We start from the raw sequence: 12,392 nt of genomic DNA on the forward strand, positions 1-12,392 counted from the left end.
AGGGGATATTTTAATCTCGCCGTGTTGATGATGTCAGCTGTCTTGGCTATTCTTAGTGGTTTGCATGTCCATACATATTTTTGAATCAATCTGTAAATGTCCATACACACATGTAGCCACACATAAGATATTGTATTTTGTTTGGGATTGTATTGAATCTATAGGTCAATTTGAAGAGTCAATTTGACCTTATATGCAGAAACTTTGCTTAACTAGGTCAATAATTCTAATAATTTATCTGTGGATTCTTCTAGATTTTCTAAGTTCATTAGTGAAGATAATCTGTAATGACAGTTTTGTTTTTTCTTTTCTAGTCTTTAAACTTTTAAAAAATGTTTTGTCTTACCTTTCTGGTTCTCATTCTTGCAGTCTTGTTTACTTGTGTGTTCTTTGTTATCTTTGTGTACTAGACACTGTACCTGAAAAGTTATTTGGAGGAATGTATTGAGGCCTAGGAGGATTATATATTTATCTAGAAGGATTTTCATTTGTTTATTACATGGCCCTAAGTGTACTTCTAGGCCAGGACAATTTTGATTCATATTCATTATCTGAGGTCCATTACCTACTAGGTAATGGGAAACTGGGCTACAGATCCATATAAGGCTGGTAAACTGGTTCATCGCCACCTAATCCTTTGGGATCCTAGATGACAATGGGGGTATTTTTTTCAACTTTTGGCAGAATCTCTTTGAAGTTGCTTTCTCAGAATTAGTGATTACAGTAGTGGGCTTTAAATGGTAGGGCTTGGTTTTTGGCCAGGCAGTTCCTACATAACCTATTAGAACTTAGCAGCTTTCTTTACTTCTTTACCTTAGCAGGTGATGGGTCTAAATACCTAGTCCACAGTTCTGGAATGTAAGGTATTCATGATTCCATTGAGTTTTTAATTTGTTTACTGAATTGTTTCTAGAAGTCCCCCCCCGTCCCCCGTCCCAAATAAATTTTTCTAGCTTTCCAATCATATGGATGTATCATCAGACTTGACTTTCTAGGAATCTCTTTCTACTGCTTTTGTTCTTGCAGGCTAGTTTCATTTTGTACCTTGTACAATATTCTTGGCATTGTTTTTGAAAAATTATTTGTAGGAATGTTTTGAGGCATACTATGAAGATCTTTTTCTCCAGAGAAAAAGATTCCAGATTTAAATTTACTTCTGCCACATACCTGGAGCCTTTGAAGCAGTGCTAACCTTAAAACAAGTTCAAGACTTCAGAATCCCTTGATAATCCATGGTATTTGAGCAGGAGGGTCTCTTGTTAGATATTCCACTTTGTGTCAGCTTGACATTGTATATTAATATTTCTATGCTTTTTAGAAGATGATTTTAAATTATATCATTTATTTTCTTTGTTTTCTGTGAGCGGTTCTTTGGAAAACATAGCTTGCTTTACTGAAACAGCAAGTTCTACTGCAGTTTAATTAACAAATACCTATTGTTGGGTAGTTAGGGATTTTTTCTTATAGTAAATAACACTGCAATGAAGACACATTGTTCTTATTTGTGGACATGCCCTTTTATTTACTTACAATTGTAATTCTGGCAGTGGAATTGTTAGAGTCTGCAATTTTAAAAGCTTTTTTTTTTTTTGAGGTAGTAGGGCTGGGGATTGAACCTGTAACCTTGTGTATGGGAAGCCGGTGCTCAACCACTGAGTCACATTGTCTCCCCTGAGTTGTTCTTTTTCATTTGTTTTGCTTGTTCTTTTTTTTTTTTAAATTAGGAGGCACTGGGAACTGACCCTGGGACCTCCCATGTGGGAAATGGGTGCTTAACCACTTGAGCCACATCCCCTTAAAGGCTTTTTGATATATATTACCAAAATGCCCTACTCCCAGATTGTCCCAAAACTGTGTATTCTAAATCTTTTTTTGACTTTTGCCATTTTAATAGGTGGAAGATGCTACCAAATTATTTTTTAAAATGTACATTTATTGTTTTTGCTTATGTGAATATTGTTATGTGTTTTATCATTTTGGGGTTTATTGAGAATAACTCTTTGACAGGTAATGAAAACATTTCCTTTAGTTTGTCATTTATGTATCATCTTCATTTCCGTATTTTATTTTTTTGTGTGTAGAAGTAAAATTTTAATCTTTAATGTAGTCAGATCTATCAAATCTTTTATAAAGCCATAATCTGTCTGAGGTAATAGATTTACAGTTGTTTCTGAAAAAAAAAAGTTTCAAGTATGTAGGTTGTGTTATGTGTAGTTGTCTTAAGTCTTTAAACCATTCAATCACAAATAGGTATTTCAATATATTAACATAACTCTTGTTTGGGATAGTGCTTATTTTTAGTGTGTATTAACCTGAGTTTTTATTATAATTCTTTTCCTCTTCCTATAATACTTGATTTTTCTGCTAATGTTCTTTTGGTGTATGTCTTTGGAAATTGGAAAATAAGAGATTTGAAATAATATTATTTATATTTTCTTTCCTCTTTTGGCTTTATTAATGATAATGATTCACTGAAGATATTAGGAAAGATTTGGGATGTCAGAATTTTAAAAGCTTCTGTAAAAGTATAGACTCTTCACTAGAGCAGAAAAGCAGTTTATTGAAACTGAATAAAGACTTAATTTCTTGAATAGTAAAATATATTTCCTTTTAGATAAGTGATGAAGAGAAGAATCTCAAAGAACAGGAGATTACTGCCTCATCACCAAGTTTAACTGGGACTCAAATGGGGTCTGAGTCCATTTATAAGGTATGTAAATTTTAAAAATATTTCCTAAATTTGATAAATATATCACATTGAGCTTTATATGTATATTTAATTAGTGCATTCCTATAGCCTCTGCAGCTCACTGCAGCTACCCTCTCCTGCACAGATGTCGTCCTCTCCGTATTAAGGATGTGTCAGCATACTGTCACTGTGTGCTGGGCCATCCTCCTCACAGATACCCTTCCAACTCTGCTTGGGCTCTTATCCCCACTGAGACCCATTCTTTGAAAGGAATACCTTCTTCAAAATGCTTGGACTTCTGCATCCTGCCCTGGGCTGCCCTCTGCATGGATGCTCTATCACTGTTTTGCTCCAACATCATGTGCTGGATCATTGCCCTGTATGGAAGTGCTCTTCGCTCTTCTTAGGCTCTCACACCATGCCTTGGACCCCATCCCACATGGAGTCTCTCATTCCACTTCTGCTCAGACACCATGATAATTTTCTTTCCTATGGACTACCTTCCTTAACCCACTCATATTCCATCACCCTGCACTAGATTTGGTTTCCCCCACACACCATCATAGGTACCTACTTTGTTTGAACCTACCATTGACTTTTGGACTGAATAGTCTGGAAGGGGAAGAGGGAAGAGCTGAAATTCATTTTAAAATTTAATAACTGCAACTCCACAGTTTCCTTTTGTCTCACTTTCATTTACTTCTGCTCTGATCTTTATTTTTTTTTTCCTTCAGTTTGCTTTGGAATTGGTTTGCTGTTCTTTTTCTAGTTCCTTCAGGTGTTCAGTTAGGTCTTTGATTTTAGCTTTTTTCTTTTTAAATATAGGTGTTTAGTGCCTAAATTTCCCTCTCAGTGCTGCCTTTGCTGTAGCCTGTTAGTTTTGATAAGTTGTGTTCTCATTTTCATTCATCTCGAGATATTTATTTTCTCTTAAAATTTCTTTTTTGAACCACTGATTGTTTTGGTGTTGTTTACCCTCCACACATTTGTGAATTTTCCCCTTTCCTGTCTGTTACTCATTTCCAGCTTCTTTCCATTATGATGTGAGAAGGTGCTTTGTATAATATCAGTCTTTTTATATTTATTGAGATCTACCTTGTAACCAATATATGATCTATCCTAGAGAAAGATCCATGAGCACTTGAGAAGAATGTATAACCTGCTGATTTGGGATATAGCGTTCTGTATATGTTTATTAGGTCTAGCTCATTAATCATACTGTTCATGTTCTCTGTTTCCTTATTGATCTTCTATCTAGTTGTTGTATCTAATGCTGTGAGTAGTGTGTTGAAATCTTCAACTATTAGTGTAGAGATGTCTTTTTCTAACTTCAGTTTTGCCAGAGTTTGCCTCATTAATTTTGGGGCACTCTGGTTAGATATTTATGACTATTTTTCCTGGTAAATTGTCCCTTTTATTAATATATAATGGCCTGCTGCATCTCATAACATTTTTGCATTTAAAGTCTGTTTTGTCTGATATTAGTATAGTTACCCCTGTTCTTTTTTGATTAGTTTGCATGGAATATCTTTTTCCTACTTGTTACTTTCAGCTGATTTGTATCCTTGGATCTAAGGTGAGTCTCTTGTAGACTGCACATGGATGGCTTATTTTTTTTTATCCTTTCTGTCAGCCTTTAAATCTTTAATTAGTACGTAGATATTCATATTTAAGTCAGCAAAAGAGAGTATTACTTTATGATAATATGAGAAAAGGGCTAGCAAAATGGTTTATTCTCACAAGTTATTGTTGGAAGGAACCTGTTCAATAAACCAGGGCAGTGAAAATGGCCTATCAATTTTTCGTAATTCTTAACAACTTTGTTAGTATGAAACACCTTTTTAATTTTTATATGCACATGTTTTTACAGAGCTGCTACTTCAGACAGCAGTAACTCTTCAGTATTTATTTTTATGTCCAGGTTTGTGAATTTTTCAAAAGGTTACTTAAGAGCTGGCTGTGAATTGTTTTGCTCTCTTTTCACTGTCCCTTTTTAGTTCTTCAGTGTCAGCATCCAGGTGCTCTGGAATATGAGGAGACCTCAGTTCCTCCTCTTCCAAAAATCTTGTAGCTATTGTACAAAAGGGAGACATAGGCAAGGGACACAGACATATTAACTCTTCTTGGTCATTCAAACTCTTGGACATAGTCTCAGAAAAGTTGGCTTCATTACTGTCTACCTTTTTTTTTGTTTTTGGTTGTTTAAGATTTTTATTTCTTAATCATAAATTAAATCTGCAGTTGAGCTACACGTGGAAGGAAGGAGAGGATGATGTAGAACCTAAAGAACTGCAGCAACAGCAACAGCACAAAGATTATAGGATACTGAGAGCAGACTAGAGGTGGTGGGGTGCACTCCTGAGCTACAGAAAGAATGGTCTGGTGCTTAAGACAAAGACGAATCAAATTTGTTAGACTTGTCCACAGTCAGCAATGGTGATCTTCATGCTGGTCTTACCGTTCCTGGACCCACAATGCTCCATGGCTTCCCCAGTGTTCATGCTCTCTTTCACCTTGCCAAAGACCATGTGCTTGCCATCCAACCACTCAGTTGGCAGGACAGATGAAAAACTGGGAACCATTTGAGTTGGGTCCAGCATTGGCCATATATAAGATGCCAGAACCTGTGTGCTCCAGGATGAAGTTCTCATCATCAGACTTCTCCCCATGTATGGACTTCCACCAGTGCCATTATGGCATGTGAAGCCAACACCCTGGCACATAAACCCAGGAATAATTCTGTGAAAGCAGGAACCCTTATAACCAAATCCTTTCTCCCCAGTGCTCAGAGCATGAAAATTTTCTGTTGTCTCTGTAACTTTGTCTGCAAACAGCTTGAATAAGACACTCTGCCCAAGAGCTCACTCTTGATGGCGATGTTGAAGAACATGATGGGGTTTACCATGGCTGTGCGCAAGGGACTGCAGTCGCAGATGGCAGTGTCTGCAAGGCCTCTATCTTGCTTTGAAGGCAAAGAGTCAGTTTTACATGTAAAGTTAGAAGCACAGAGATGGTGGAGCCTCAAGGGCTAATGTGAGGACTCAGGGCTGAGGATCATGGGGATGGGGTCTATGCTATCTGATGCTTGTCTTCTTGGAGACCAAAGACCTGCTTCGTAGTGCTCAGTCTTTATTCCATCATGTCTGTGCTGGCTGTGGTGGGCTTGAACCCTGTTTTCTTGAACTCTGTTGTTCTTTTGTGTTTTGATTTAAAGTTTTCATCATATTTGGGGGTGCACATCTGAGTGGAAATGTCAAGCTTAGATTTGGTATCCATCAAATCTTTCTGTAGTTGCTGATTTTCAGACACTAATCTATTTCCTGGCTCAATATAATTCTCCTGGAGGTCTACTAGAGAAATCTCTTTTGCCTCACATAACCAAATTCCATTTTTTATCACCGTTTCAGAGAGTTGATAATTTTCTAACCTGAATGACTCCAGCTGATCCAAAATATCCTTGTGCTCTGTTGCTTTTTCTTCTGCCTTTTGAGTTGCTTTTCCAAGTCTGAGGAAGGACCCTTGGTGGAAGCAATAGTGATATCTCTAGAGTTAGCTGGGAGATTTCCATCTTCATTCCTTTTTGTGTAGAACTGTAACTCTGTTCAGCCTGTATAATCTCTTCTTTTAGATTTTTAATCTCTGTCTGTACTCATGCCCTTCCATCTTCTTCAGTTTTTCATATTTTTCCATTAGTTCTTGACTCAGCTGTTTACATGTGGTACTCACAGATTCCAGACTGTCTTCAAAGTGAGTCACCTCTGCCTGCAGTTCTTCACTGCTCTGGGTGAAGTGCAATTGGGAGAGCACGTTTTCTAAGTCCCCCTCCTCTTGAGAGGTGTACCTCCTTTCTGCCTGGGGCTCTTCCAGTGATGTTATGCCCTCTCTTGTATGTTGAGTGTCAGTAGCCTTTATTTTTGCTTGTAGCTTCTCCTTTTTTTTTTTTTTTACAAATTTATTCTTTTTTTAAAAAATTTATTTATTTGCTTAATTTTTTAAATTTATCCCCTACTGCCTCCAGAAGGTTCTCTTGTCTGTCTGCTCATTGTTTGCTTGCCTTCTCCAGGAACTGAATCCTGGACCTCTCACATGAGAGGCAACTGCCCAATGGCCTGAGCTACACCTGCTCCCTGTGGGCTGCAGTGTCTGCTGACTTGTGGCATTTGCTTGTTGCTGTGGGGGTGGTGTCTAGCTCGTTGTGGTTGGAGGTGGCATCTAGCTTGTGACTGGAAGTGGCATCTGCTCATCTTCTTTTAGGGGGCACTGGGGCTTCCCATGTGGTAGGCAGGCACCCCACTGGTTGAGCCACATCCGCTTCCCAGCTTCTCCTTTTGAATCTGTTCTTCACAGATGAAATTTTTTTGGGATTGAATGATGCCTTCAATTCTTTCTTCTCTTCTTCCAGAACCTCTAACAGTTTTTCAGATTCGTTAAGTTCTTTTTCTTTTCACTGCTGGTTCTGTCTGCTTGGTTCCAGCCAAGTCCATGGACCCTCATGGTGGGGTGCTCTATTAATAATTTCCAACTCATTGGTACAGAGTGTCACTGGCCTTCTCCACCTTATTGCTAAGGTGCTGAATTTCTGACTGGCTGGAGAGCTTCACAGTCTTTAATTTTCTGTTTCCAGTTGGCAAGCTGAGCCTGAATTGTCTCTGATTTTTCAATTAGAGCATTCCTTTGTGCCTACAGAGAAGATACCTGTTGCTGATAAATCAAATGTTGCTTCTCCCAGTCTGATGATTTCTGACTAAATTCCTCTATTTTTTTCAGTTAATTTCTTGGTTTCAGACCGATCTTCCCTGTGATTTTTAGTGTTTCCTCTTGAAGCTCTTCTTCTTATTTGCTTTTTCTCTAGCTTTTCATAGCTTCTCTTCATTCTGCCTAATTCTTCATGTAGTTTCTTCAACTCCTGCCTATTTTCCATGACCATTTCTTACTTGACCTTCTCATATTCTTCCACCTGGTCACGCAACATTCTGACCTCTTTGTATTTCATATCCAGCTGTCTCTTAAGAGCTCTTAGTTCCCATTCACGGATGTCCAAGCAGGTTTCTAGAGCATGTGTCTGTCCTTCCCATTCAGATTTTTTTATGAGCTACTGTAGCGGTTTGATACTGATAAATTCCAAACAGAAATATTGGATTATGTTTGTAAACTGGTCTTTTCCTCTGGGTATATTAGAGTGTATTGGATTCAGAGGTTTTACTTTCACTTGGTTAAATAAGATTAAGGCTTTGATTGGGCCATGTCAGTAGGACATTGAGTCCCCACCTCTTGGTTGGTGGGAACTCAAAGAGAAACTGCACTGCAGAAAGTAGAGGTGAAGTCTTGAGCTGGAGCCCCTGGAAGTAAGCCCACCACACAGAGGAACTTGGTTGTGAAGAAAGAGTAGCAAAGCTCCGGGAAGAGAGGAACCCAGAGCCCAGAAAGAAGCAAGCCCTGGAAAGAGAGGAACCCAGGAGGCCCAAACCCTCCTGTAGGCAGCCGTCTTTCTCCAGCACTTGGCAACAGACTTTGGTGAAAGAAGTAACTTATGCTTTATGTTCTGGTAACTGTATAAGCTTGTACCCCAAATAAATACCCTTTATAAAAACCAACTAATTTCTGGTGTTTTGTATCAGCACCCCTTTGACAGACTATTTATTACAGCTACCATTATATCAAATTGTTTCTTGAGCTCCTGTAGTTCTGCTTCACAATGTCAAAAATCCCCCACCACATGCCTGATTTTGCATTCCTTCCAACAAAGCCTCAGTGACCAAATCCCCTTTGTTTTGGCAACTTTGGAGGTTGCTGGGGCACTGATTCATTACTGTCGTTTGAAAATAGAGGGAAAGAATTAAATGTTTTTCTTGCCTTTCTTGTACAAACTGTATAAGAAAGGGTAATCAAGTATTTGATGAAAGTTCTTCTTCATGCAATTTCTCCAACATGGGATGGGCTGATCAGTTGGCAGGCCCGGCCAGTGCACAGGGTAGGTGCCATGCTTGCCTTCCCTGGTCCTCAGGGTGCTCTCAACCAGGCCAGGGAGTGGGGTGCCAGAGCAGACCTTGGCTGATGGCGGCAGGCCTGGTGGCTGGCAGGTGGCTCTGGGAACTACCTGGACCATTTGGCTGCAGCACCCAGTCTGTATATTTTGATTGGGTGTTTAAATCCATTCACAGTCAATGATACTACTGTAAGTGCATTATTTACTTCCACCATTTTATTCTTTGTCTTTCATATATCATATCTTTTTTTTTTTTTTTAAAGATTTATTTATTTATTTAATTTCCCCCCCTCCCCTGGTTGTCTGTTCTTGGTGTCTATTTGCTGCGTCTCGTTTCTTTGTCCGCTTCTGTTGTCGTCAGCGGCACGGGAAGTGTGGGTGGCGCCATTCCTGGGCAGGCTGCTCTTTCTTTCTTTTCACGCTGGGCGGCTCTCCTCACGGGCGCACTCCTTGCGCGTGGGGCTCCCCCACGCGGGGGACACCCTTGCGTGGCATGGCACTCCTTGCGCGCATCAGCGCTGCGCATGGCCAGCTCCACACGGGTTAAGGAGGCCTGGGGTTTGAACCGCGGACCTCCCATATGGTAGACGGACGCCCTAACCACTGGGCCAAAGTCCGTTTCCCTATCATATCTTATTTTCATCTTTTTACTCTTTTGGTTACCCTTTCTGATAGTCTTCCCTTCTATACTCTTTTCTAAGCCTTTCTTTCCTGTCTTTTTCTTTTGGACTATAAGACTCCCTTTAAATGCTTCCGCAAAGCCGGATCCTTTGTTATGAATTCTCTAGTTTGTCTACTTGTGAATATTTTAAGCTCTCCTTTATATTTGAAGGATACTTTTGACAGATAAAGAATTCTTAGCTGGCATTATTTCTCTTTCAGTATCCTAATTACATCATACTGCTGTCGTCTCACCTTTATGGTTTCTGATGAAAAATGCGCGCTAAGTCTTACTGGGCTCCCTTGTATGTGATGGCTTATGTCTCCCTTGCTTCTTTCAGAAATTTCTCTTTATCTTTGACGTTTGACACTTTGAATAGTGTGTGTCAAACTACTAGGTCTATTTGGATTTATTCTGATTGGGGTAGGCTTTGCTTCTTGGACATGTAAATTGAATAGTGTGTGTCAAATTACCAGGTCTATTTGGATTTATTCTGATTGGGGTAGGCTTTGCTTCTTGGGCATGTAAATTCATTTCTTTTGTGAGAGTTGGGAAATTTTCAGCCCTTATTTCCTCAAATATTCTTTCTGCCCCTTTTCCCTTCTCTTCTCCTCGAACTCCCATGACATATATATTTTTTGTTTTGTGTTATCATTCAGCTCCCTGAGCCCCTGCTCAATTTTTTCCATTCATTTCGTTCTCTGTTTTTCTCTCTCTTCCATTTCAGCTGATCTGTCTTCTATGATTTAGAGACTGCTCTTGTATGCCTTTAGTATGTTTTTGACCTCACCTATTGTGTCTTTCTTTCCCATAAATTCTCTTATTTTTCTCCTCAGGTTTTCAGATTCTTCTCTGTGCTGGTCCAGTGACCTCTTAATGTCCTTTATCTCTATAACCGTATTGTCTTTCAACCCATTGATTTGATATAGGAGATTTGTATGGACCTTGTTAATTAGTTGTGTCAAATCCCTGTCTGATCTTGGGCTTTGATATATTCCTTTTCTTGGGCCATATCTTCCATTTTTTTCCGCATGGCTTATAAATTTTTACTGATGTGTAGGCATCTGATTATGAAGGTGAGTTTACTCTGATGCTCAATTTCTCTCTCTTGCAGAAGGATTTAGTGGCTGGAGGCTGTGTTACTGCCATTCTTTGATTTTTGGTTCAACCTGTCCTATCTCTTTAGGATCATCCCTGTATAATTGCTCAAATCCAGGCCGTGCACCCAGTAATGGGTTGCATACCTACTTCCAAGGGTCTAGGGGAGGAGGCAGTAAAATCCTGGAAAAGCCTCTCTTTTTTTACTTTTAATTTCCTCGCATGCACTTCCTTGGTCCACTAGCAGATGGTGCTCTTCAGGCAGACCTCTCAGTTCAAACCCTGGTAAGAATGTGTTTTTTGCAATACCAGCCACAACAGTGACTGAGAATCCTGCCTCAAGGCTATACAGAGCCTGGCAAATAAAACTTTCTCAGAAGCTGTTCTCCAAACTTTGCAGGCAGTCCCCTCCCTTTTCCTGGGTAGGAAATAATTCCACTCCCCTCTGGATCCTTCACAACCAGTCCCTGTCAGCAGGGAGGGTGTTGGTGAGAGTTGGTCTCTTTCATCCCCTGCTGGTTCCCAGTGCAAACAGTGGCACATCACCACCACCCAGGCTGGAAGGGCTTGTGGGACACAGCAGACCAAATTTGTTGGCTAAAGTTGAATCAGCCATATTCTGTGTCTCTCTGTCTCCCCTTCCTGGGGAGGTGGGCCCATATGGCCCCCTCTGCCCATAGCTGCTAGCCAGAAGCTAGAGGAATCTGCTCTGAGGGTGGGTGTATGGGTGCCAGCAGCTACAACTGCAGCTTTTACTCACAGTTTTCCCATCGAGTTTCTTTTCCTTTGCCCCTTGCTCTTCCGGGTAGTGTCCAGTCTTCCCCTGGTTCTCTAACGCCCAAAACATTACTTTTTTTCAGGACATTTCTGCCTGTTCTCTAGCTATTTTTCTGGGAGAGAAGTGAGTCCTGTGTCCCTATAATCCTCCATCTTCCTGGAAGTCCCCACAATTTTCTTTTGAAAAGAATTCATTGATTATTACTGGTGAGTGCCAGTAAATCCTGCGTCCACATTAGCTTCCCATTCTGGTATTTCTACCAATTGGGCCATCATTCAGTCAGCTGTCCAAGCTTACAGTGTGGGAATCAATATTTATCCCTCCCATGTCACACATTTCCTGTTATTCTGCATAGCATCATTTACTTCTGGCTGGGCATTTTTATTTCTACTGTGACCACCCTAAAAAGCTAGAATCATGAAATGTTAGAGCCAAAGAATCCCTAAGGGTAATTTACTTCATCCCTTCCTACCTCCTCCAATTTACGGATCTGGCTGTTGAGGCATAGAAGAATTCATTGAATTTACCAAAACCACAAGTCTAGTCAATAATAGTCTAGAACGCATGTTTGCAGATGTCTTTTATTCCTTCTCCTTGCCTAAATTATTTGAGTAAACCCTCTCACCTGCTTCTCCAGTATGTGCAGTGTGAACTACCTGCTTGGTACAGTAGTACACCCAACACTGTAAAGCCATTTACTTTCCATGTGTGTCTGTATAGTTTTCTCAAATGAATGATAAGTTCTTTAGGGCAGGGACTGTATTGTAGCTGTAAAAATCAGTAAATTAATCAAAAGCCATCTGTTAAGAAACAATATTGTTTAAAGTGTGAGGTGTCGGGAAACAGACTTTGGCCCAGTGGTTAGGGCATCCGTTTACCACATGGGAGGTCCGCGGTTCAAACCCCGGGCCTCCTTGACTCGTGTGGAGCTGGCCCATGTGCAGTGCTGATGCGCGCAAGGAGTACCGTGCCACACAGAGGTGTCCCCCGCGTAGGGGAGCCCCACGCGCAAGGAGTGCGCCCGTAAGGAGAGCCGCCCAGCACTAAAGAAAGTGCAGCCTGCCCAGGAATGGTGCCGCCCACACTTCCCGTGAGGCTCAGGACAACAGAAGCGGACAAAGAAACAAGACGCAGCAAGAAGGCACAGAAAACAGACAGCCGGGGGAGGGGAGGGGAATTA

General features: G+C 40.5%; 1 protein-coding gene and 1 pseudogene across 2 annotated transcripts in view; one reads left to right on the plus strand and one right to left on the minus strand.

Moving 5' to 3' along the window:
• The window catches only part of PRIM2 (DNA primase subunit 2), a 309,771-nt gene that overhangs the window by 49,504 nt on the left and 247,875 nt on the right, over positions 1-12,392 (plus strand). For both annotated transcript variants that reach the window (XM_058306925.2, XM_071218530.1), the window contains exon 6: positions 2,615-2,710. In XM_058306925.2, the coding sequence (XP_058162908.1) occupies positions 2,615-2,710 (96 nt within the window). The remainder of the gene's footprint in view (positions 1-2,614; positions 2,711-12,392) is intronic.
• On the minus strand, positions 4,636-8,496 carry LOC139440047 (centrosomal protein of 63 kDa-like; annotated as a pseudogene).

The sequence above is a fragment of the Dasypus novemcinctus genome, chromosome 11, assembly GCF_030445035.2.
Source record: "Dasypus novemcinctus isolate mDasNov1 chromosome 11, mDasNov1.1.hap2, whole genome shotgun sequence".
Taxonomy (NCBI): Eukaryota; Metazoa; Chordata; class Mammalia; order Cingulata; family Dasypodidae; genus Dasypus; species Dasypus novemcinctus.